At 42.1% G+C, this 26,320-nt stretch overlaps 1 protein-coding gene across 1 annotated transcript in view; it reads left to right on the top strand.

Annotated features, from left to right (window-relative positions):
• The window catches only part of pear1 (platelet endothelial aggregation receptor 1), a 60,067-nt gene that overhangs the window by 25,802 nt on the left and 7,945 nt on the right, over positions 1-26,320 (top strand). Inside the window, exons 5-19 of the mRNA XM_086312452.1 lie at positions 7,666-7,758; positions 14,455-14,701; positions 17,383-17,485; positions 17,795-17,931; positions 18,366-18,578; positions 19,490-19,664; positions 19,753-19,873; positions 19,955-20,118; positions 20,982-21,084; positions 22,580-22,732; positions 22,825-22,956; positions 23,057-23,188; positions 23,755-23,877; positions 24,101-24,319; positions 26,026-26,135. Coding sequence (XP_086168578.1) covers positions 7,666-7,758; positions 14,455-14,701; positions 17,383-17,485; positions 17,795-17,931; positions 18,366-18,578; positions 19,490-19,664; positions 19,753-19,873; positions 19,955-20,118; positions 20,982-21,084; positions 22,580-22,732; positions 22,825-22,956; positions 23,057-23,188; positions 23,755-23,877; positions 24,101-24,319; positions 26,026-26,135 — 2,225 coding nt within the window. The remainder of the gene's footprint in view (positions 1-7,665; positions 7,759-14,454; positions 14,702-17,382; positions 17,486-17,794; positions 17,932-18,365; positions 18,579-19,489; positions 19,665-19,752; positions 19,874-19,954; positions 20,119-20,981; positions 21,085-22,579; positions 22,733-22,824; positions 22,957-23,056; positions 23,189-23,754; positions 23,878-24,100; positions 24,320-26,025; positions 26,136-26,320) is intronic.

Below are 26,320 nucleotides of genomic sequence, written 5' to 3'. Positions count from 1 at the left end.
TCTTGTGGCCACTTGTGACTGGTTTGAAAAACAGCCCAATCCCCTTTGACTTAAAAGGGGATTCCCTTAAAAGGGAAAAACTTAAAAGCATTAGAAATCATGTGAACAGCTGGTGTTAAAAACAGCATCCCCCCCCTCCCAACCCCCACCATAATAACAACCGTATTATTGGTTGTATAACTCGAGCTTTAGCCGGCACCCTGCAAGGCCTCATCTTCAAATTCAAGTCACTGAATCTATCGAGGATGAGAGATTAACAGAATTATCTGAAGGCACACAGCTTATTGTGCAGCTTATTGTGAGGCACAGCCTGTCCAGCAGGTTTCTCAGGGACAAGATAAGTGTCTGTGCATCTGTACAGGTTGTGGCTGCTGCTTTGCTCTGCCCTGTCATCCAAATATGTCACCTTTTGTCTTTAAAAAAAAGCTGACGTGGAAGCAGCCAAAATACTAATGTTAAGGCACTGAAACGAAGAGTACAAAAGGAAAAGCATTCTGACACTGGCTTATAGACAAAAACAACATCAACCAAGTCAGTCAGTACCAACACACTGATTAGTTTGCAAGCAATACTGTGCTACATTTGTGCACGCAGTAACTCATTCACATTACTCGAAGAAAGTGTTTTATTTCCTCTTTTTCCATGCAGTGTGCATCGTCAGTATGAGCAGCACGTGGCACACAAATAACCAAAATTGTAGGTTCACTACCCACTGGAGTTTCTCATCCTGCTGGCAGTAATTGCTGGAATTTTTCAGAAAAATATATTTGATGTGTTTTCATTCCAAGATTTCACATCATTTTAGGAACTTTTGTTACAATAGTTAAGCTTCTGTTGAGTTCAGACGTGCGGCACTGCTGCCTCTGCAGCTCAAAGCAAAGAATGCTCCATATCAGTGTCATCATTTGTATGAATTCAGCATTTGATCAGCTTGTTTTCATGTATCATGATGCAAAAATAAAGTATGTAAGCTCATTTTTTAAATAAGTAAGTATTCTATATCCTATATATTAATTTTTTCTACTCTAGTGATGGTGGCCTTAAAGTAAGAGGAGCTAAAGCAGCTTGTTGGTAGCGGATGAACTGACGGGCTGCACCGAGACCCATTAAAACCTGAATCATACAAAGATTCTTCAGTAAAGTCAGAGAGTAAAAATATGACGCTGGAAATGAGTATAATAAATTCATTAAAAAAATTACATTATAGAGTAGTGAAGCAATTTTACCAATCCATTTTTACAGCTTCATTTTAATTAAAGTTAAAACTTTCATCCACATTGATTTGATTTGTGCCTCAGGTATTGTATAATCATGTTGTCTTATAATTGCTGTACATCTAAATGACCCCAACTTAAATATACGTGGAAGTATTTGGTGCTCTTTTAAATGCCATCACAATTTGAACTGCAAAAACAAAACAACTTAACAGGTAAACTCATAATCTCATCATTATCTAATGTTCTGCTGAAAAACATGGTTCTTCTTGCTCATGAAGATGTTACTCAAGGTGTATGTACACCTAAACAGTGTGACACGCTCATCACCCACAGCAGCCTCTCCCACCAGGACAGTTTGCCCAACAATGTAATGTAAATTGCTCAGAACCAGCTTGAGGAACATGACAAAGATCCCAATATGCCAAATCTGCCTCCAACCTCTCAAGATCCCCGTCTGACTGAGCATCCAAGGAATAAACTGGTACAAACCCAATTTTCTGTGGCTTCACATTGCAAGCCACACGACTCAGAAATCCACCATCCATGCCCTGAAGGGGCAGAGTGGGTTTGTTGGTACAAGGGAGACACAATATTAACCCCACTTGTAGAAATAAGACTCTGTAGGTGGAAGTTTGAAGTTATCGGCTTTTTCACACAAAGGTGGGGCGCCTGAGTTTGTCAGTTTATATTAAAAAAGTATTTTTAATAATATAAAAGTTGTTCATGATACACTCAAAACAATAATTCTTTGCCCTCATGGACACAAAGCAATAAATGTGAGTGAAATAAAACTGAAATATATTAAATCAAGTAATTAATCATTAAGGAAAATATGATTTGAATGTATACAAATCAAGTCAATTAAATTTGACCAGATATCATTAAATGTAACATTTTCCATTGTACTTATGTAACAAAATGAAAAGTTAGTTAAAGTCAGCATTCTGGGTTAAAATATTTGTTTGAGTGTATTACCACCGATGAAGAGACCCAACTGTCATCATACAAGGACATGTTTCTATTGGTCCAGACTCAGTATGTCAGCTCTCTGGACATACTGATATAATGGAATTCAGGCACGAAACACATTGAATTTAAGACATGAGTAAATATTACATAAGGTTATAGTACTTCTTTATTAAGAAGTATTCTAATGCAAAGGGCTAAAATTTGCAAGAAAGCAGTAAATACGTGCACATTTAAACCCTGATCTGCAAAGCAATTCACCCATTGTGCATCACTTTGTAGCTGATGGTTAGTTAGTAACCAACTGATGTTGCAAAGGTGACGCTGTGTAGTGTATTTACCACAGTCAACAGTTTCTTCAGTCCTGTTGGTATTTGCTTCAATCACTTGCCTGAAACATGACGCAGGTTTAATCGGGAGCTTTGTGTCTCTCTCCACATGGCTGCTACTCTCTTCTTGGCTGGTTTAAACAATGTGACTGATCAGTGTCGTCGCATAGGTTGAAACTGTTGCAGCTGTCAGCAGCGCACTGACACTCTCTTATTGCTTACAAACAGCAGCGACAGATATAAATAACACGAAACCACTCGTGAGGCTGCATGGTTTGAGGAAATTCTGCAGTAGCTTCACAGACCTTCCCATTCATCGCTGGATGATCTTAGGAGTAAAGTATGATAATAAGAAGGCTTGCGTGCTTTGTGCTTCAAAAACTGACATTTTGTAGACGGATGCTTGTCGCCCAGCAGAGATAATATGCGTTTACGGTTGCCTATTGTGTGCCACCTTTAGCCCAACCTCTGATTTTCATGACTGACACGAGAAAGGCCAGAACGGAACCAGATGAGCGTGTTTTGAGCTTTGTAATTGAAATATCCTCCATCGACGTGTCATCTATAGCTCTGAACCCAGTTTCTGTACAATGTAGTGTTTTTTTTCTAAATATATATAATTACCTATAATTATGTTTACCTTGTTCGTTTGATGACATGTTAGATCCCCAAGTTTCCCTCCCCCAGTATCCGCACGCCTTCAATTAAAGGGGAAAAAGTAATCAGTAAAATTACTGTTTATTGAGTTTGATTTGAAAGAAAAACATGTGCATTCGCAGCACGTTGCTGTCAGCAGAGAAAACGCTTTTGTAACAAAAAAATTAAAGAGATTTGTAGTCTCCAGTCATAAATGCATGTTTGAATTCACTTAATTAACAGCAGAGCCATTTATGATGTTGGCTTGCGCACAGCTGAGAGACTCTTTTTACAAGGAAGCTCCTTGACAGTCTGAATGGCATCTTAACGTTGGAGCTTTCAATTGCATGGTTGAGCCCAGCTGTCGAGCTGGCAGCTCGTGCGCCGCTTACGATGGGTGGAATACATTTACAGGGAAATAATACAGTTGAATAGATTTTGATTGTATAAACAACTCGGATTTGTTGCTTTGAAATCTATTTCATGGTGTTTAATGATTAAAAGAACAAAATCATGCCGACATGAAGCATAATTAGTAACTCTGGAATCTTACAAAAAATGGAAATGGAAAAAGCTTAGCTGCAAGGATTAATCAATCAATGAACCAAGCAGTAGAAAATCAATTTGTCATTTTTGTGATGATTTGTTGCACTTCTGTTTTGCATCATTGCAAACTGAATATCTTTGGAGCTGCACAGAAGACCTCTGAAGATGTCGTCCCAGCTTCTGGAAAGTCATCTGTTATTTTTTATTTGTTTTACTTTAAAGAGATTTTGCAGACTTTTACACAATGATTCCACAAAATAATCTGCAGTTTAATTGTTTTCTTTACTTCAGCTTGTTTCTTGCAGTCTTCAGTGGCAGACAGTGACTCTGACTCAAACTTGATTTGAGTGAAAGTGAGTTTGTTCTTTCAAAGCCAGGAAAAAGCTTTTTGCTGCCATTGATTACGACAACGTCTTATTCACATATCATTGCAATGTCTCTGTAAACCGGACTCATCACAGCGCATTAAGTCTAACTTTTAAACCAATAACTCATCGCCGTGTCCTGTAGTCTGCTGTTGGCCGGCCATCTCGCTCTTGAGTCATGGGTATGTTTTTATTTACGAGGCCATGCTGGACAAACTACCCTCATATCTTCGGAGTGATTTCATGGAGCTCATCGTCCAATCATAATCTCCCAAGACACATCTCCCGCTGCCTGTTCCAGCGTATGAAGAGAAAACAGTATGTTTGCCACTGCAGCCAGTATGAGTTTGCAGAAACAAATTGAGTTAAATATGTGGTATCCTTTAGGTAAAAGGCTTAACTAACCTAGCAGTAAATTGTTCTTTTAGTCTGGACTGTATATAAAAGACGGACATAGGTAATGCAACATCACCAACTGGTTAATGGACTCTGGTTTTAAAGCCTTGAGTTGGTCATTTTGATCATCACCACCTCGGTTTATTGAAACCAAGCATGATAACAAGGGATACTTCTTTTTTTTTTTTTTTTTTTTTTGCCTGTCCCGTTTGGCTCTTTTGCCATCAGAATTGTTGTCTAAAGGCAAAGAAAGATGCCCAACGGATTTACTTTACCAAACTGACCATCCCAGCCTTGCCATAATGGTCCATTTGATTCACCTTTTATTGTTTATTTTATTTTCACTTACTGAATATGGGACAGACTTGACTGGGGGAAAGAAGGGGAGAAAGAAAGAGGGAAAGAGAAACAGCTGAGAAGAGGGACGGGGGAGAAGGGCAAAAACCAAAAACCAACAGAACGGGCAGAGAAAGAAAAAAAAGAAGAAAAAAAGAAAAAAAAATGCATATATCGATCACCTGGGTCACCTGCTGAGAAAGAAAAAAGAAAACAAGCAGAAGAGAACAAGAGTAATAGAATAAACAACATCACAATGATATATGGGAATATGACAGTAAATACTAAATGTTAAACATTATTGTGCAGCACATAAGATCAACAGAACACAGTGTGCTTTGAGGTAGGAGCCAAAAAGGGTGTAGTTTGTGGGTGTGATCACCCGTGTGTACACCTGTGAGCATGGACGCGCTTGTTTTTTGTTTTTTAAAAGGTTCCTTCATGTAATGATCTGCTAGAGGGTGTGTGTGGGGGGGGGGGCACAGCCCCGTCCTCCAGGGCATGAAGCAGGTATGGAGGAGATCAAAACTCCAGACATCCAGAGGCCCCCAGAACACAAGAGACCAAGGAAGACCAACAGAGGGGCAGCCGCGCCACTGTCCCAGAAAGAGCTGAGGAGAGTCCCAGATGAGGGCTCACTCAGCAGCCGCGGAGCAGAAGCCAGGGGGAGTTGCAGTGACGCGCCCGTGAGCTCCGCCGGCAGCCAGCTGCGCCTGAGTGACCGAGCCCCAGGCCGAGAGGCCGGGGGCACTCCACCTCCGAAGTGGCCCGAGCGAGCCCCAGGCTCCAGGCCCCGATAAGCGGCCGCCAAGGAGTGAGCCGGTGTGTACCTGGACGCCCATCCCCGGATACAAAGAACCACCAACGCACCGACGTCTGAGGGAGTCCGCCACTGGCAGGGGAAGTGGTGGTAGGGGGAGATAGGCCTCCATACCTTGGAGGGCCTGAGATGTCCCCAGAGAGGTGGCGTCTGACACCCAACCTGACATATAGACACAGATATACAGGCACACACAGATACAAACATCCATTCCCACCCTCGTGCTCTCATATGCACTTACTCCACACTCAACCAACGTGGAGACAGACATAAAGAGACGTTGTACACACGATCACACTCCCCAAGCGTACTCTAAGCCCCGGGTCTAGGTACCCTTGCCCCTGGAGGGGGGGAACTGCACCCAGACCCAGGTGGTGTTACCCTTTTCCCTGCGGTGGGGGGAGGCAGACCGCCCCGACTCCGCAGCAGCAGGGAGGCCCCACACTCCAGACCGCAGTCGGACGGCCAACTCCTCCTCCTAGCCCCCCCGCTCCAGCAGGTCGCAGAGAACGGGGGTGAGAGAAGACTCCAAACCTCCCTCCACCCGCTCATTGTAGTGTTGATGCATGTGTGTTCTAAGGTGCATTTAAAACCCAGGAGGGCTTGGAGCTACCTGCCAGAGAGCAGCAGGTAAGCGCATGGGGATACTTCTACCAAGGATACCTTGGCTGAGCTATGATGTGAAGGGATTTTGCAGTGATACCAGACTGACTGAAAAAAGCAACATATCAGACTATTAATTAAATAAATGGTTGTTTGCATGTGAATGGCTTCAGTCTGTACCATAAAGAAAGATATGTTTTTAGTTTTTTTTAGGATCAGTTGTTTTGCAGTGATTTGAAAGGTTAAGTTGGAAGGTAACTTATAGGTCTATAATTTTTAAAATAAACCCCAAACCTTCAGTTTAGTTCAGTTTTATTTATATAAAGCCAGTTCACAACAATGGTCACCTTAAGGTGCTGTATATTGTCGGTAAAGCTCCTACAGAATTAGAAAGAAAACCTCAACAATCAGACAGTTTCATAGTGCAACACTTGGCCACTGTGGGAAAGAAGAACTCCCTCTCCACAGGAAGAGGCTTCCAGCAGAACCATGCTCAGGGAGGGGCAGCCATCTGCCACCACTGGTTGACATAAAGAGACAGGAAAGAACACACACGGTTGTCAGAAGATAAAATCTGATGATATCCAGTAGTAATATAAACACATGGAGAATGAAATAGGTGTGGAGAAGAAAAACCTAGTGCGTCATGGGAAGTCACTGGGCATGGCTGAATGGATGGCAGCATAACTACGGGATGGTCTAGGGTCATTATATCCAACCCTAACTATATGCTTTATCAAACATGGAAAGTTTGAAGGCTATTCTTTAGAAGGCAGACTCTCAGAGAGGGCGTTTGTCTCCTGAAACCAAACCCGGAGCTGATAGCTGAGCGCTCTGCCTCCCATTCCACTTTTAGAAATTCTTGGAAACACAAGCAGTCTGAGAGTGAAGTGTTGGGCTGATACATGGGTCTTTAAGATACGATGGGGCCTATTGTATGTGACGAGATGGATTTGAAATTTACAATAAAATGCAGAAGTCAAACCTGCCGCTGAGACCATAATCTGGTGTTTAGTGAGCGTCATTTTCTCTCATTTATAAACGGACTACTTCCTGCACCAGACTGATCACCCCTTGCTTGCAGATAGAAAGAATGCAGGTTTATGCATTGCTTTTTAAAAACTGCGCATGTCAATTTTTCATACACACACCTGTCTTTTAGTAAGTCTTCATTTTCTTTGTGCCCTCATACTTTGTAACCTGGTTTTTACAACAGTTTTATTTGCGTGCCTGATGTTGGATCGTCCTGATTGAAAGCACTTGGCGGGTCTCTCTGGAAAAAGAGGTCACCAGCCTCAGTGGAACCTGGTTAAATAAAAAACTACTGTGCTTTTGTGACATTATCCAATTTTCTGGCCAAAAGCTTGAGATAACGTAAACATTAAAGCTTCTTTAAAACCCTGACCCTTCTCCACAAATCTGTTTCTAATTCTGTTCCTTCTCACCAACAGCTCGCTGCACTAAGGAGTGCGTCCACGGCCGGTGTGTCGCTCCAGATCGCTGCCAGTGCGAGGGAGGCTGGCGAGGAGATGACTGCTCCAGCGGTATGAATCAGCCTTCCTCTCGCTTACAGACATTTCCTCACTCTCGTCTCTTCTCTCATTTGCTGTTTCTCCTGTTGCTTTCGTCTCTTTCCCTTTCCCTTCAGCTCCACAGAAAAAAATACACTTCACATTCACAACAGGAAATGAGCAATGGCCATTAGTCAAGTGGCTGATCTTCACATACACCTCTCCATCACACACTGAAGCCTCTCCAATGGAAACAGCAAGGGAGCATTACCGCATGCACAGCAGTGACTCATTTATATCAGACTCAGTCCAGAAACCAGTTTACTAGTCCACAAGGAGGCTGAGCTGAACCTCCAACGTTCGTTCACGGTTACTGACAAAAAAAGAAGAAGCAATGTCAAGTCAGCTTTTCTTAAAAAAGCAGACATGTGCTGTCAAAATAAAAGGAATAAAACAATCACTACCTACAAACACAAGCAGTGAAGAGGTGGTAAGATAAGTCCTGTTTCATGCACAGAAAGGAGTCCATAAAGAAGAGTTAAGGCTGATCCTGCTGCACTTTTTGGCTCCTGTTACAGAACTGAAGTCAGCAGAAATGGTTATATAACCACTGAGAGTCGTGAATCTAACCCTGTTTGCCTTTTTTGAAATCTTTTTAAATTTGATCATCCAAACAGTGGAGTGTGAACTCAGAGCTGCATTTTTAAGGGGCTCCTGTTTCCCCCGTTTTCCACTATATTCAGGCCCATTTCATCGCACTCAGCTGGGTCAACAGTACACAGCCCCCCCTCTTCTGTTTTCCCCCATTCGTTTGCAGAGAGCAGGAATTAGCTTTAGCGGGTAGCGGTTGATGCCTTGACAGTGGGATGATGGGAAGAGGAAATGGAAAATGTTACCCCACTCTCCTTCTTTTGCATGGCTCACTTCTCTCTGTCTCTTCTTACACCTCCCTGCTACCCTAACCCACACTTTAAGTTTCTTCTTTTCTTTTCTCCTCTTCCACTCCTTTTTCTTCTTGGCTCCTGTAATGGAGTCTTTCTTGGCAAAATATGACCCCACACTTCCTGGATGCCTGTGTGTTGAGCTAGTTAGCTGTGGGAAAGAGGAGAGGGGCCTAATGTTTTCATACTGAAAACATTCTGAATATAGAGACTAGATTTAGAAGGGGACATGGCTCAGCGTGACAAAAAAATAGAGGAGGGGGTTGGGATGAAATGGACAAACAGGCAATGAAGCCTCTGGTATTCCTCACGGATAGATTTTCTAGCTCCCAGCAGGTTTTTCAGGGACCCTGAAGGGTGAATTCCAAAAATCACCAGTGAGTGCTGCTTGTTAGGTGATCAGGAGATTATGTGGACTTTGGATGCAAGCAAAACCCAAGGCGCTGCTTGGACAATACACACGGGAAAAGGAAGAATGTTCCCATCGTGTCTGTCTGCATTCTTCATAAAGGACACTGAACACATGCCAGCTCTGAAGCGTGCAGCAGTTAGTGGCTTTACTTGCATGCAGTAATGCAGATTCCAGTTTGAATCACAGTAGTGGTCAAATTAATGACTCGTCCTGTGGCTAAATAGTCATATCTTCAACTCAGAAGGGAGGAGGATTTTCTGTTTAACTTTATTTAGAAATTCTTTTTTACAAGATTAACTATTTTTAATGCTGTACATACGCAGGGACAGAACGCCAATGCCACTGAAATATCAATAAGAACTCAAATTAATTTATAATTTAAGCTTGTTTTGTAGTTTTACTGCCACAAGTTGAGTAGCAAGGTTTGTTTTATAGGATCATTCATGTGTATGTATGCAAGTGTGAGGTGCATAAGAGCCGTGTGATCCCGTGAAAATCCATATTTAAGGTTTGCAATTTAGGATAATGTCACTTTGATTAAAAAAAAACTGTATATATATATATATATATGGCTGCTTCCTTTTATTGGTCACCACAGGGGCTCATCTGCTTCCATCTCACCCTATTATTAGCATCCTCTTATGTAACACCAAGTCTCTCCATGTCCTCCTTCACTACATCCATGACTCTGTGGTCTTCCTTTTTTCCTCCTGCCTGGAAGCTCTGTCTTTATTATGCTTTGTCCAGTATATCCACTCTCTCCTCTGCACTTGTTCAAACTGTCTGTCTAACACCAGTCTTTTCTAATCTTGTCCATCCTGGTCACTCACCTCCAGCTCGGCCTCCTGTTTTTCTGTCAGCGCCACCATCCCCAAACCAAACATCACAGCAGGTCTCACTGCCATCTTGGAAACCTTCTCTTTCACTCTTGCAGCTGTCCTTCTGTCACACATCACCCCTGACACTCAGCTCCATCCTGCCTGCACTGTCTTCTTCATTTTTCTTGTGGACTGTCTGTTTTTTGGGTGGTTGATCCTAGATTTTTAAACTCAACCACCTTTACCAGCTCTCCTCCGTACCAACTTCATCCCAGCCTCCCCCGCCACACTTTTGTTCTGTAGGATAAATTTCTCTAATCAAAGTTGAGAAAATGTGTTTCTCAGATATTTCATAGTTCAAAATTGAAGGCCATCATTTCTGCATGTGTTACTGTGATAACCTATCAGGCACAGGGCAGGTTCACAGATGCAAACAATTAGAAAGGAAAATGGGCCTTCAATGCTCCCTTGACATCAACGTTTGGGCAATTTTGACTCTATTATAATGATTAAATCAGTGCTGGACATAGGTTGGCTAAAGTACGTGAAACAAACAGATGTGAATAATTAACTGATGAAGGACTCAGCCAGCTGGGAGCTCAGAAATCACATCTCCAATGAGGGAGTGATGATAAGATTTGTTTGATAGCATTTGATTCTTGTTATGTGTCATATTATGAACCGATTCATTATCATATTTGTGTGGAGAAGAGCCTGCTAACTCTCAAACTCGTAACACTGAGTAGAAACGGAATAAAAATGCTTCCATGTGAATCAGGTAAGCAGAGGCTCTACTGCCTACTACTAATGGCTCAGTTTGAAGTCATTGTTTTGCAATGTGCAGCTGTTGGAAAACTATGCCAGCTCTGATAAACGGAGGTGATAGTCTTGGAGTCATGTAATTCTCATGGAAATCGAGAGCTGGTTCCCAACTGGAAGCAGTACTTGATTCTAATCCATTGTTGTACTGCAAACTGTTGTCAGCAAATATCCAGTTGTGGACATCTACAGTTGCAAAATTACTAGACATAAATCTAAAGCATCCGTATCCAAACATAGTTTTTTAGATGTGTTTAAGGACATACAGAATCATGTTTTGGATAATTCTATTGGCCGCTGCAGGTTTGGCAGAGACTTGGTGGTGCGAACATTTAGAGTAACGGAGCCCTGTTTGGGCCTTTTGGCTGTTCTGTTTCCACTGAAATCATGTGTCTCATGATGTGATGCAGCAATACTGCAACAGCTTGACTGTTCAGTTCAGTTTAAAAAAAAGTGAGACAATTTAATAAGTTGTATTGTCGGTTATAACATCCAACTACTGTATTTGGCAAATGTTAATGTTTGATATTACAGCAGCCTGCACTCACTGTTCTTTCACACCAAAGCAAAGAAACATTTTCACATGCTATGATTACATGGAAGCTGGGGAAATCCATATTTGTGCAAATTAAGACATGTCAACATGAGCAAAACATTTGCTGCATGTATGTCCTGAAAACCCTTACGCTAGGAGGGCAGTAAAGAGAGAGCAGAAAAAGAGAGGGTTCAGAGACAAGTGAGCAAAGTCATAGCAACTAATGTTAACATGTGAAAATATGTTTCCATAACTTGATTTAAGCTGTACTGGGTTCCCAATGCGACTGCATTCATGTGGAGGAGGATGTGATTACATGAAAGAAAGCTTTTTCTGAGTTTTCATAATCAGCGTTGAGCAAGACTCAGCAGTTTTGGGGGAAGCTCAGACATGCCTTAAATGGTGACTGCGCTTGTTTTCTCTCATGGCAAGAACTCAGAAAGAGGTCCTACAGGCTGGTTTCTGCAGTAAGAGCATGCACAAACATGCAACAGATGAAACAGTTTCCTGCAACAGAAACAAGGCCAATGTCTCCACTGAAGACATTTTTCTTTTTCTTTGAGCGAATGCAGCTGATACAGTAGCAGCACTATCAGACCACTGCATGTTTGATACCTCTTATACAGCTATATCAAGAATAAATTGTCCATATCCGATATTGAAAGCCCAAGTAACAAGCATGGCAAAAGGGATTTATAATCATTGTATCGAAAGTTTAAATTCACATATAACCAGATTACTTATCCTCTTGAAAATCAATTTCCACAGTAAGACTAATAAAAATGGGATTATAGCTTCCTGTTCACGTCCACTCTGGTAAATTTCATCCACTCACTCAAACAACTGCTGGTTGTATCAGCAGTCAGCTCTCAGAGCCCTTCAGTAAATCTGCCCTGGTGCCCTGGAGAATGTCTGTGTAAACATAATCGCTGCTCCAGCTGAGTTTCTCGTTACTCAACGTGACATACTGCCTTCTCCAATGCCCACACAGAGAACAAGTGAAGTTCTTTTAAACAAAAGAGGCTTCGAGTAAGTGCAATAAACTCTACAGTCTGTGGCAGCGCGATTTGCTCCACGACAAATTTGGCTGTACATGCTGAGAGTAACAGTCAATGCAGTTCCTTGTATTTTTCTAAGCCGTGCTCGGGCGTATGTTCAACACCGGCAAAGGTGGGAGTGAGACACGTACACGCATGGAGTGTAGCTCACAGAGCAGAGGATGATTCACTGCAGGTCAGCGTGAAATTGTTGGAAACACTTTTAGCTCTGGAGAAGATAACCGACTCCCATCCATCAGTTACGTCAGTGTTATTGGATATCACGTTTTCTCCGATGTCCAAGATAGTCGAGGTAATTGATGAGAAATTTTAAGAATGCACCCATGACCAATCTGGGTTCTCTCCATGGACTAAGATCTCTTCATCATGAACTGAAATCCAAACCTTGTGTGAATTTCCTCTGCGTACAAGCCTCGAGAGCCAATCACCAGGCTCCTGCATTATTTTCCATTAAAATCCTCTCCATGCAGATCTCCCTGCCAATTCCAAATTATCTGCCAGTAACGTAACATTTGTGAGCTAAAGGGATAGATTTGGTTGAGGAAGAATGGCATCAGACACTCCCTCTCTTGTTGTTGTTGAACAGGGCACAGAATCTAATCACATTTGTTTCTGTTTGTTTCCCATGACATCATATATTTGAGCGTACATAACAGTGTGTGGGGAGGAAAATCAATTAGGAGCAACAGAACGGACACAAAATCATCATACTTGCACCGTATGCAAGTTTCAATAATCATGTGTAATTTTATTTTGACTCGGTGTTTTTATTTCATTTCCAGCATCGCAGAGTGGCTTTGACTCACTGTTTAGAGAAGCAGGAGGTTTTACTGGAAAACGACTGGTTTAAATCACTGGAAAATGTGGGCAATGAAAGTGAGAAGCTCCGTCGTGTGAGTGTGTGCAGTCGTGTGACTGCACGAGCTGTGGGGGTTGTGGAAAAAAACAAAACAAAAGGACAACTTTTCTTCAGAATAAATACAGTAATGCGATGTCCTGTATAAACACATGCTCAGTCTGATTTTTGGAAAGACGTGTTTGAAAGCTGAGCTGAATCCTTTTTTAGCTGAGATCAATCAGGACCACTTCAGCAGAAAGAAGATCATCGTTTCCATCTGCTGTAATCGGGCCGCGTGGCTCTGCTCTGCATCCTGCCAGTTCTTCCTAAAGTCTCATCCACATATGAAGTGATTGCTTGTTTCACTTAGACTTTAGAACATCATTATGTATGTTGTACTTGTATTTCTCACCTCATCACATGCCAGTCAGTGGTATCAATTTCTCCTGTTGGCAGTTGCTTCAGTTGCTTCCCTCAAAGTTGAGAAGAACATATCTCAGGGTGTGCTCTCTTCTCATTGGTCAGTGTTACTCTGACTCATCTCTGCAAATTGGTGAATTTCAATGACATTCCAGGGTCTGTGGTCATTGAACAGTTGCTAGTCTTCTTCTTTCTGAACACCCCTCAATGCGCCATTTACGGTCCTGCGTCAGTTTGTCTTTGTCTACACAAAGGGATTGTGGGACATCAGCCCATGCAGAGACGAGCTTGTGGAAGTCCTAAAAAAGCCAGCGATTCATCCCCTTATGGTGAGAGAGTTATGTGTGGGTCAAATGCTCATGGCTGGAAAAGTTGGCTTGAAAAGGGGAACAAAGATGAAGCATCAAGGATCAAAAAAGTTTTTAACACTTGGCCTCACTCCACTCCAGATGAGATCTTTTTATATTCCCCAGAGCTAAACACCAACAACGGCACAAACACAAAGAAGAGGAGCCCATGTTGCAGGTTCCTGTATTTATTTCGTTACTACCCCCCTGGCTGCAGTTAAGAGCTATAGAAAAGCTATGGTCATACGTGGAGAGCTGCAACAAGAGCCCCAGTAGATGACAGAGCATGCATGGCAGCAGACGTGACATTAAGTCAGACAATTACAAGGAGAAGCTGTGCAGCAGGCTGAAACAGGTTACATGTGCCTCATATGAGATCTGAAGGTATGATCTGAGCAAGCCAATACCATGATTGCGGTATAGATCTATATAGGAACTAACTCTTTCAGTTTGAAACAAAATCAAAAGATATATAAAAATGTTGGAAAAGGCTAATGTTTTACATGATTCAGTATACTGAGTTTGCCCTTTGACCTTTCAGACTGTGACGATAAACACTGGGGAGCGAACTGCAAGCAGCAGTGCAAGTGTGAGAACGGAGCTCTCTGCGACCCTGTGAAGGGATCATGTCGCTGTCCTCCAGGGTTCAATGGACGCTACTGTGAAGAGTCGTGTCCAGCAGGCACATTTGGGAAGCGCTGTCTGCAGAGGTGCAAGTGTGCAACCGGAGGATCCTGCGATAAAGCAACAGGAGAGTGCATTTGTCGGGATGGATTCACAGGGACTTAGTAAGTCCAAACAAACAAAACAGCTTAGCAAATTTCTAAAATCCAACACTGACTTTGTAAAAAGTGATAAAAATTTACAGACATTGGCAATGTTTCTCTATGAAGAACTTACTTTTCAGTTTCATTCAAAATCTGACTCTTGGGTGAGATTTGCATGAGGCCACCTCACAGACACCACAGCTGTGCAAGCACGATGATGACAAAATGACAAATCCAAAGTGCCGACATTAACCATATTCACCAGCTTTCCTTCATCTGTTAATGCTAACATTTTCTTAGCAGTCTGTACTTTGTATATGTATATATTGCATACTTTGACAATTATCTCACAAATTCTGGCCCCATGATGGTGCTGGATTAAAACTCAAAGGGTAGGCAGTTATTTCACATTTCTGCTTGGGGAATAAATATTGAAAGCACATCTAAAGTCTGTGAGTAACCTTGTGGTGACACTAGAAGAAATGTTAGTAGATGATTATTGGGAATGTAAGGTACAAAAATCGACTTTCAGCTCCAGGCTATGGAAGAAATTCTGATGGAGAAATATGGTCAGATTCTTGATTAATCCTAAGAGTCGAAGCAGATATTCATCCTAATGTGCTGAAAGCGTCTGGTGAGCAAAAGTAAGATCACACTAGACATTTGTGGGACTATATTTAGGTTATCGGATGCAAGAAAATATACAGCTTGAAGATTGATACCTTGTTAGCAGTTGTGTTAGCGGTAACCAAGAAGTTAATCAAATCAGAATGATGCCTGACACACTAATTAGAAATGCTGAAGAGATGCACACCAAAATAGCTCCGACCCCTCGGGGCCTGGACCTCTGTGAGACGTTGGCAGCAGATTTTTTGGGTCCCGTTTATTATGGAGGTGCGGTGGGATGAATTTAGGATTGGGAAGCCATGAGTGCCTGTATAAAATTAGATTGCAATCCATCTAACAGTTCGGATATTTTAGCAGCCTTCTGCGAGTCGCTCTTGCTAAAAGTTAACAGTGTATTTTCCTTTTCATTAGGAGCCATTTTTAGAATATTGTACTTTGTTAGTTATTTCTTTTGGGAGACATTTATTACAGCACTTGATTAGACCCTACTTAATTACCCGAATGTTCTCCAGAGGTATGTTAGACCCTCATCTTCCTCTTTGCTGATCCATCTTTTTATTTGTTTCCGTGAGTTAATTCGAAGATTGAAAAGAGACCCCGATGGTCTACTCTGTACTCCATGAGTCATCTGTTACGCCCTGTTTTTTAGATGCCCCTGAGGATGAGTAAGCAGTAAAAACATTTCCCCACTACACATTAGTGGAAACTCTCATTCTGCCAATGTGAAAGCACAACACTCCACTTTGAGCTAAATAAAAAAGGCGGCTTGGCAACAGAGATTAGGGGATAAATCTGGGTCAATAATTGTGTGCATTTGTAGCGTTTTCATATCATCCGTTTTAGAAAATGTAATATCCTTGCGATGGTTGTAATCTCTAATGTGATTGGTTAAAGACACATTCCGCATTACCGGAAGAGGAATTGATGGATCATCTTGATTCTTTTTACATATTCAGCTACTTTTAGACATAAAAACTGCAGGAAAAATTCTAAAATTGAGTCCAGAAGTTGATCTATTATGTTTTTCTGTATTTTCACAACTTGTTACAACAAAAGTACGCAGACCAACATTTCACAATGCACAACACACATGGGCTACAGCAGCAGAAGACCACACTGGATGCCGCTCCTGTCAGCTAAAAACAGGAAACTGACCCAACAAAATCAGATGACAACAGTTTGGGAAATATTACCTGATCTAATTAGTCTCTGTTTCTGTTGTGACATTTGGATGGCAGGGTCACAGTTTGGTGTAAACAACATGAAAGCATGGATCCATCTTGCTTTGGATCAAAGCTTCAGCTTGTTGTTGATTTTGTAATGATGTGTTGGATATTTTTCTTGACGCACTTTGAGGCCCTTAGCATCAAGTAAACATCAAGTATTTATGAGCACAGTGCAACCTTCTTTTGACGACTGCTTCCGGCAGGATAATGCACCATGTAACAAAGCTCAGGTTATACTGAGCAGCTTTTATTTAGCATAACAACGTTTAAATGATCCCAAGATCTGAGTCTAATAGAGCATCTTTGGGATGCAGAGAAACGGGAGATTTAAATCATGGATGTGCAGCTGACAAAACCACAATATAAAGAACATGCCTGCAAAGTGTTTCTTTTCTTTAAGTTGAAAAGAAACTTAAAGAAAAGAAAAAAATATTCGCCAAGATTAAAGAAAAAAAAAGCTGGAACCATAAGTCCAAGTGAAAGACGCCCTTTAACCCATTTCCGGTGAAATTTGCCAGACGGCAGAAGGTCCTATAGCTTGTGAAATATATGTTTCTTCTTTATTGAGCATCAATCAGTTTTCAAAAGGATGAATAAACTAGCTGCCTTTTTCATCTCAGTTCTTCCACATTCATGGAGTCTGCAAGTCCACCCTGGAAAGTTTAAAGATTGATAAGGTTTATTTTGAACTGCGTAATATTCAACACCGCTCTACAATTTTTTTTTAATGGAGCTGAAAATGAGTACTGCAGGTTTCTGAGTAATGTACCAACACAAATGCAGTCTTTTGTCGCTAAAAGCAGTTAATTGCAGTCAGGAGACATTAAGCCATCTTTTTTCTCCCCCCAGCTGTGAGACCTCGTGTAGGAGGAAATGCCAGGCGCGATGCCCGTGCCAGAATGGTGGCATCTGTAAAGGCAAAGGGATCTGCGCTTGCCCACCTGGATGGACGGTATATTTTGAGGCTTTCTGTTACTCATGCAGGTTGCCAGGTTTTAAATTAGCTCGTGTTTCATGTTCCAGCTGGCTTCGAATTCTGCAAAAACAGTCACTTTTTTGTAACACTGACATTTTGAAAGGATGCACTTGCATGACTTGCACATGTTGTTCTGATTGCGAGCCCATCTGACAGCTCATTATTTTCTCAGTGAGTGCAGAAGCCGATGGCATTTTAGTTCATATTTTTGCAATAACGCATCTATATCCATTTGTCTTTTTTGTTTTTCTGTGTGCTTAATGATTTTTCCATTCTGCTGTTCAGGGTCCAGTCTGTACCGAGCGATGTCCAGAAGGAAGGTTTGGGCCAAACTGTACTGAGGAGTGTGTTTGCCACAACAACGGAAAATGTGACGCTGAAACTGGACAGTGTCAGTGTGCTAAAGGTTTCACTGGTCACAGGTAAGCAAGTGAAAGTGGATCTTTGGACAGCATGTGGTTGTTTCCGCCTTTTCTTGCTTTTCCTGTGCAGGTGCCTCTCCAGTATGCTTACCGGTGCCACGTCTAATGTTTGGATTAGTCACCGACAGAGAAAAGTTGTCTTCTCGACATTACAATTGAAACCTTTGACTGGAGAAAGCATTTTAAATTGTTTTGACACTGTCATCCATTTTTTTTGTCTTCAAATTAAAAGGCAGCCTGGTTATGATTTCTTGTAAGTGAACAGGAGTAATTTAAGCATGTTTTTCTCCAAAATTCAGGCAAAACCAAACAGCAGAGGCACAGGAATGCAGAACGTTTAGATTTGGTTTGTGCATACTGTGCTCAAACACACATTTGTATATTTTATCCCATTGCCCCAGCTTTTTTCTGTCTGTGTGTTTTCCTGCATTAAGGTGTAAGGAGGAGTGTGCTGCAGGTAGTTACGGACAGGACTGTAAAGGCGTGTGCGACTGTGCTAACGGTGCGCGCTGCTACAACATCGATGGAGCCTGTCTGTGCGAGCCGGGCTTCAGTGGTCCGCACTGCAGGGACAGGATGTGCCCAGACGGCATATATGGCATGCACTGTGAGCGCACGTGTCTCTGTCAGGACAAACACACACTCAGGTAAGAGCAGCTCTTACATGAGTCTGGCAAAAGCTTCATTTACTGCTTTGAATAGTGATGCATGCAGTGTGAAGTGAAAAATTAAAAAAACATTCTTGTAATTTGAATTCACATATTTGACGCTACCCTTGTTCTACACTTTATGTTGCGCTGTTTAACCAAAGGGTGGTTTTTTTCTTCTTCTTTTAATAATGTTGTAGGTTTTACAGGACACACAGTTTTATTAATTATATAGTTCGTGTTCACAACACTCTCAGATATTTCTCAAAAAGATCCTGAACAATAATATTATAATAACTGGTTCATAAATATGTGTTATTTACTTTATCTGCATAGTATTGCACCATTTTAACTGAGGCTGATGGCATGTTATTTATATTATCCAACCATCCATCCATCAGTGCTTATATTAAGCCAGAAAGCCATGTTTTCCAAGTCCTTCTGAGGGATCCTTCCCAAATGAGACCAAATGAGATCTCCTATAATAATCTTGTCTATTCCAGGATCTTCATCCAGTTAGGTTTACCTGGAAATTCCCAAGTATAGGTTAAATGTTATCATATCGTATCATAATGTTGCAGCACAAAATGTAATTAAAGAGCTGCTTTAAGCAGACCACACAGCCACAGATGTTTTCATTTCTCAGGCCTTTGTGGGCATCACGGAGCCTGATTAACATCTTATGCTGCAGTGGCTCCATCAACCATAAAGTCAACCAATGAGATTATTCTCCAGCTCAGAAAAATGGCAGCATCAAATATAATTTCTTTAAAGTGGTTTCATGCCCCTCTGCAGTATGAAGACAAGTACTGAAGTACATGTAGACAGGCGCTGACTGTGGGTTTTCTTTGGCATTAGGTCCTCTGTTTCTCACTGCTCCATTCATATTTATGTCTGCTTACACTCTCCAGCTGCCATCCAATGAAAGGAGAGTGCACATGCCAACCGGGCTGGGCGGGACTATACTGCAATGAGACCTGCGCTCATGGTTTCTATGGTCATGGCTGCCTGGAGCCGTGTCTTTGTGTGAATGGAGGGGTGTGTGATGGGGCCACAGGACGATGCCATTGCGCCCCGGGCTTCACGGTCAGTGGTAGAGTAGATTAACGACTCATGACTCACTTTCTATACCTGTTGTGTCTTCATGTAAACCAAACTTTGGGGGTTACTGCAGGGGCTTCACTGTGAAAATCCCTGTAAAAGTGGCACCTATGGCAAGAACTGCTCCCTGGAGTGCTCCTGTAAAAACTATGTGGACTGCTCACCGATTGATGGAACTTGTTTCTGCAAAGAAGGTGATGAATAAAGAAAAACAATCATGAAGGAAAACTGGCCAAAAGGAAAACAAAGACTTACAGTTGATTGTGGGTCTGCAGGCTGGCGAGGTCCGGACTGCTCCATCCCCTGCTCCGAAGGAACCTGGGGTCCAGGATGCAATGCCACGTGTCACTGTGCCAACGGAGCAAAATGCAACCCTGCAGATGGATCCTGCACCTGCACGGCTGGCTGGCAGGGGGCGCGCTGTGACCAACCGTGCCCGGTGAGTATCTGGAGATACTGGCAGGAGTTATATATAATATTTACCCTTGAAGTTGTAAAAGATGTTGGAAAACCAGGTATTAAATAGATTCATCCTTTTACAAGACAACAGGGAGCGCTGTTTTTGTGACACGTCTGTCCTATACAGCAGTGTCTTTAGTCTCAGACAGTTTTCTCTGTAGGGCGACAATAAAACAGCCTTGAACCTTGAATACAGATGTTGTCAGACACCATACCTGCACACAAGTGCACAGAGTAACAGCAATAATGCTTTTATGACTCAGCTCGATGGGGAAACTGGAATGTAAACAAATATATAACATATATTGTTATTGTGTATTTAATAAAAATAACCTGTCACAACAAATCAGCAGATAAAGGTAAATGGAGATCTTAATTAATAAGTGTGCAATAACACACTGAATGCATATAAAATATAAACAAAATAAAAGCAGTGGTTGTCACTTTGTCACAGATGTCACTTTGTCACTGTGTAACATAAATGCTCTCCAAGATAAGAAAAGTCTGGTCTGTGTTTAGTCCATGTCACACTGATGAGACGAATGGCGTCTTTGATAAGACTGACACTCAAATCATACGGCTGATAATTCTAGGGGTTGTCTGTTTTCTGATTAAGCAGCCCGTAGAAGTGTCCAGCTTTGAATCCCTTACCTCGCCCTCTGTATGCTTCAATCTGCATTTTGGAAAAGTACCCCTCTTGTCTTTGCGATGCCAGCCCACCAGGCTGTCTACACAACATCACATTGCCAGTGTAGTATTTTGTCTCACTCTGACTGGGCTGGCCAAATGTGGAGGAGATTCCCCTGACAGTTCTTTGCCCGTTGGCACTTGTTCATTGTGCAGATGGGCACGTTTGGGCCTGGCTGCCTGAAGAGGTGTGATTGTGTTCATGCCGACGGCTGCCAAGCTACCACTGGGGAGTGCCACTGTCTGCCAGGCTGGTCTGGTAAGTGATGACGTCCTGCTGATGTATCGCTGCCAGCTTGGCTTTGGTGTCACAGATGAGTCTGGTCTGATAAACTGTGAGCCACAGGTTTTAAACCATCCTTGCTCTCCTTTATTCTCATTGTTGTGTGACTTAAAGAAAGTCTAGTTGTAAATGTAAGCAGTGTCAGAGCCAATCAGATTTGTACAATTAATCAAGTTTCTTACTATCAGTTACTAATCTCTGTCTCTCTTATCCTGTCTTCCTTCTCTCACCCCAACCGGTTGCAGCAGATGGCCTCGCCCCTCCCTGAGCCTGGTTCTGTTGGAGGTTTCTTCCTGTTAAAAGGGAGTTTTTCCTTCCCACTGTCGCCAAAGTGCTGCTCATAGGGGGTCATACGATTGTTGGGTTTTCACTGTATTGTAGGGTCTACATTACAATGTAAAGCACCTTGAGGTGACTGTTGTTGTGATTTGGTGCTGTATAAATAAAGCCGAATTGAACTGAATTACTAAACACCAATTCCTTCCTCCTTCTTTTTCATATATGACCATTTAAAAAGGGAAGGCGGTGATCTTAAACATTTGTTGCCTTACTCAGCTGTCCAGATGAAGTTTTTTCAATCTGAAATTCATTTTTCTGATTGTCGCGACACCACCTGACTCGACCTGTGAGGTCTAAACTGTAAGCCTTTGAAAACAGAGCGTTTCATTTGTGAATACATTTTTCTCCTGTGTTTTAACAAATATGGGACAAAAACGAAACCTTCTAACATGCATGAAATATTTTTTACATTTGTTCCAAGAAAGTCATTTTTTTGCTCTGTCTAAGAGATATGATCTGGCTTATGTTTATGACCTCACAGGGTTAAAGTCATACATATTGCACTCTTATTGACCTCCAACAATTCTTCTGTTGACTCGATGAGACTAATATTTTGGGGGTTTAGAGAGGACTCTGTTAACCTAACACGTGTGTGTTTCGTGCTAGTGAAGGTGAACATTGACATGCTGATGTTAGTGTTTCACTCTTACGTCCATACCCCAGTGCAGCCTCGTAAAGGCTGCTAGACTGGCCCAGTATGAAAAGCACTTTTTTCTGGTTTTGCACCTCCCATCCATGCAAATAAAACAGGCTCTTTGTGTTTCGGGGAAAACGTGTTAGTTACAGTTTTGAAAAATCTTTTTGGTGAGAACACTAAATTACCAAATATTTCAGAGTTGGCTGCTCAGCAGCAACATTTCTGAAACTGTTAACCACTAAAACCCCTCATGTTCCCATTTCTCTCTGTTCCTGCTTATCATTTCAACTACATTTTTATTATACAGTTATAACCATGTTTTTATGTATTTAGATCAGTAACTGATTTACACTTGGGATAGTGAAAGGCATTCTGCTCTTTGCTTTAGCAGATGTAAAACTGTAGGTCCTTTATTAAACTAAATGATGTGATTAGAGTCAATAAAAGTTGTAATTTCCTGCTTCGTTTATGTGCTCACTGCTTCATTTCCTTTAGGTCCCCGCTGCAGTGAGCCGTGTTCAGAGGGCCTGTGGGGGCGCCACTGTAACCAGACCTGCTTCAAGCATTGTCCAAACAGCGACACGTGTTTGAGGGAAACTGGAGCGTGTGTGTGCCGCCCAGGCTACTGGGGAGTCACCTGCCAAAACAGTGAGCGTTGTATCTGATGAGTTAATAAAAAACGACTTAAAGACTCGCTCGCTGTATGCATTGTCTAATATCAGCCCTACTGTTTCCCTCAGAATGCAGAACGGGTACGTACGGTGACCAGTGCAGTATGACGTGTCAGTCCTGCGGCCAATCATACCGCTGCCATCATGTGACAGGAGAGTGTGACTGTCTACCTGGATACACTGGGCCAAACTGTGACCAAGGTGGGCTTTCTCACTAATCAGCAGTCATCACAAAAAGCCGCTGATCTTTCATTTACAAGTGAGTGCAGGACATTTAGCAGGTTCTTTTCTGTGGTTACAGTTTGTCCAGCTGGCTACTTTGGAAAACAGTGCTCTGAAGTGTGTCTTCCCTGTGCCAACAACTCCACGTGCAACCACCGGAACGGTCACTGTGAATGTTTACCAGGCTGGACCGCTATCGACTGCTCCAAACGTGAGTGCCACAGGATTTCATGCAGAGATGAGAGCGTGGACAGTACGGTGCTTTTGATTTGTTTAGAGTATCTACAGGGTTAGAACTTGAAGTGGTAATCTGTTGATTTTAATCACTATTTTAACTTCCCAGCAGCCAGGGCCTTGCTTTTATCCATAGACCCACTCTAATCATTGGAAGCAGCCAATGTGAGGCGTTGATCTGAGCATCTTGCTTTGCTTTAGAGCTGGAAGTGACCATATTTAAACTACCAGCTGTTGCCAGTTAGCTTAGTCAGCAAGCAGCAATCATAAACTGTCCAGATGCATCACAGAGAAACAAACACCTGCTAATTAGTGCTCGACTAACAAAATACTAGAATTTTCACCAGAACAACTGAAACAAAACAGATATTTGCATTAAAAAGCAGCACAAACACAGGACCAGCTCAGTGACTCAGATTCGCTGAGATGAGGCCTAACAGAATAATAGGAGCAATCAAGTGAGTCCTGTAAAACGTCAACAGATATCTCATACAGATGCTGCTGAAGGGGAAATAAGTCAGAGAAATGTACTTTGTTTTCCAGCGTGTGATCCGGGACGTTTCGGCCAGCTCTGTGCTCAGACCTGTTCCTGTCCAGCCAACCTCCTCTGTGACAGATTTACTGGAGACTGTGTGTGTGAAAACAGAGGCGACGACTGCAAGCAAGGTACGGACCTCATGTTAGCAGAAGTTTGGGAGTTATAACACTGACATTTACAGTACCTTACAATATAAAGCTCCTTGAGGCGGCTGTTGTTGTGATTTGGTGCTATATGAATAAAACCGAATTGAACATGTAACCTGTAATGTGTTCATAATAATAATGAATTAATCATGAAAGCTGCTCTGGTTGTTGTACTTGAGCTCTCCTTCCACCCTCTGCTTGTCAGACTCCTTTCAGCAGACGGGGAGCGTCATGAGTCGTCTTAATCCTGGAGAGAGGGAGTCGTGGGGGGCCATCGCCGGCATCGTTGTGCTTGTCATTCTGGTGGTCCTGCTGCTGGCTCTGCTGCTGCTCTACCGCCGCAGGCAGAAGGAAAAGCAGAACAACACCCCGACTGTCTCCTTCTCCACCAGCCGCACCGTCAACTCTGAATATGCCGTTCCAGGTACAGTCTGAAGATGCTTCTGTCTGCTCATGCAGAGAATGGCTCATCCCACTGAGCGCTGCATGCGTAACATAAAACGGACACAGATTCAAAGTAAAATCTGACACATCCAGTCAGACTGTTCAGAGTTTGAAACATCAGAATCTCAACACAGGATTCATCTCCTGTGGATATGAGGTTGAATTACAGCAACAATAATTTAGCACTGAACTTAAACCTACAATGTGGTAGTGTGTAGCACCATGCAGTTTCCAGTAAGGTTTGGTAAGTGCAGACGGGGGGTACGAGAACATCGCTGGATAATGACAATCTGACATGTTCAGTGGGAACAATCACCCAGTATTTTACTGTCATGCTGGAGCGTGCACAGGCAGCTGCACCTGAAAATCCAGTCACCTTAGAAACTGCTTTCATCTTTACTTTCATACGTTTGCTCTACTTTTTCCAGCACGGCTAATAACACACTTTATGCACTTTGTGGCAAAACAGGAGAAGTAATGTATTTGTTCATGTTCTTGGAGACGAGTAACTTTTTTTTTTTTTTGCAGTAAAGCTAACGTGTTTCAATGAGAAGAATGTTTTGTGTCTGCAGCACGTATGTTGTTGATCCTGTCCAGCTGGAACACGTCACCCCGGCACGCAACAAACCGCCTTTAAAATAAAATCGAGTCATTGTATTTGAACCAAAACCAGGGTCTTTTTCTAAATCTTACCCTGTGCAAAATCGAACAGTAGTTTTTGATCTCTCGTGAGGGACCAGCACTATGGTTCTAGTGGTTTCCACCAACATAGGTCACATCACTGCCAATCACTCCACCCTCAAACGTGTGGATTTTTCACTCTTTTGGAAAATATTATATATTTTGTGTACATAGACATAAATTAGTAGATGGGAGAATCATCATTGCAGCCAAAAAAAAGGAAAATTTGTGTTTGTGGATATAAATTTGACTCTTTGATTAATGTGTTGATGTGACGGCTGATTTTCACTTTTTGACTTCCCTGCTGGAGGTTTAAACTGACACTAAAACACTTTTTAAGCCTTAAAAATATAAAGCAGGATGTCAGAAATCAACATAACTATATTTTTAAAAAAAAATATGTTTTCTTTTGGTACAACAGTTGATGACCGAATGTGATTTAAGTGGACTTGAAGGCCACCTGAATAAGGTTTATTATGAAAATAAATCACTGAACAAATTTTTCATATAGTATGTTAGAATTGGAAGAAGAAGGCATGGTCAGATATGTTTCAAACTTCCATTTAATTCAGCCAAACGTATTTGATTGTTTTACAAACTGGTGCAGTAAACTAGATAGATATCATGCTCAGTGTCAGCCATTTATTAACTGCAGTAATTGAAGTCATCTTATACATAAGGGATAAATTAAATGTTGCAACAAGTGGGACTGTGGCAGATTTTGTGGTGTTGTTGAGGATTCTTATTGAATCCCTGTAAATATTTATATTTGTGACTGCTGTCACTGCTGACTGCTAACATGCCTTTGCAGAAGAAGATTCAGCCGGTCAGCGATCTACGCTGGATATTGAGTATTTTTGGAGAACTGTGATGTTGATGTCGTTTGTATGCACAGTGCGGTTTCATGTCTATCTCACTCTGTGTGATTGTGGAATGCATTTTATTGACCTTGAGGTAATTTAATAGCAGCAGACGTGATGCCATGTGTTTGTTTTCGTCCTGCAGATGTTCCTCACAGTTACCACCATTACTACTCCAACCCCAGCTACCACACACTGAGCCAGAACAGGCCTCCGCTGCCACACCTCCCCAACAACCACGACCGCACCATCAAGGTGAATGTCATCTCTGATATCTAAGGAGAAAGCTTCATGCCTCATTGCAACTGAAGGGCAGCAATGGGAGGAATATGTCATTTGGACAGTCAGCAACAGCTGGCTATGTATTCAGGGGGTTGTGAAATCATATGATACCAAAACGTGTAGACGCAGTAGGTCATTGGTCCTCAGCGCTTCATTTG

Source organism: Aulonocara sp. 'chitande type north' Nkhata Bay, linkage group LG11, assembly GCF_057382095.1.
Source record: "Aulonocara sp. 'chitande type north' Nkhata Bay isolate Kocher_YH1m ecotype deep benthic linkage group LG11, A_spYH_male_GT1.1, whole genome shotgun sequence".
Taxonomy (NCBI): domain Eukaryota; kingdom Metazoa; phylum Chordata; class Actinopteri; order Cichliformes; family Cichlidae; genus Aulonocara; species Aulonocara sp. 'chitande type north' Nkhata Bay.
The sequence above is the reverse complement of the archived record's forward strand: the minus strand, read 5'-3'. Positions and strand labels throughout refer to the sequence as shown.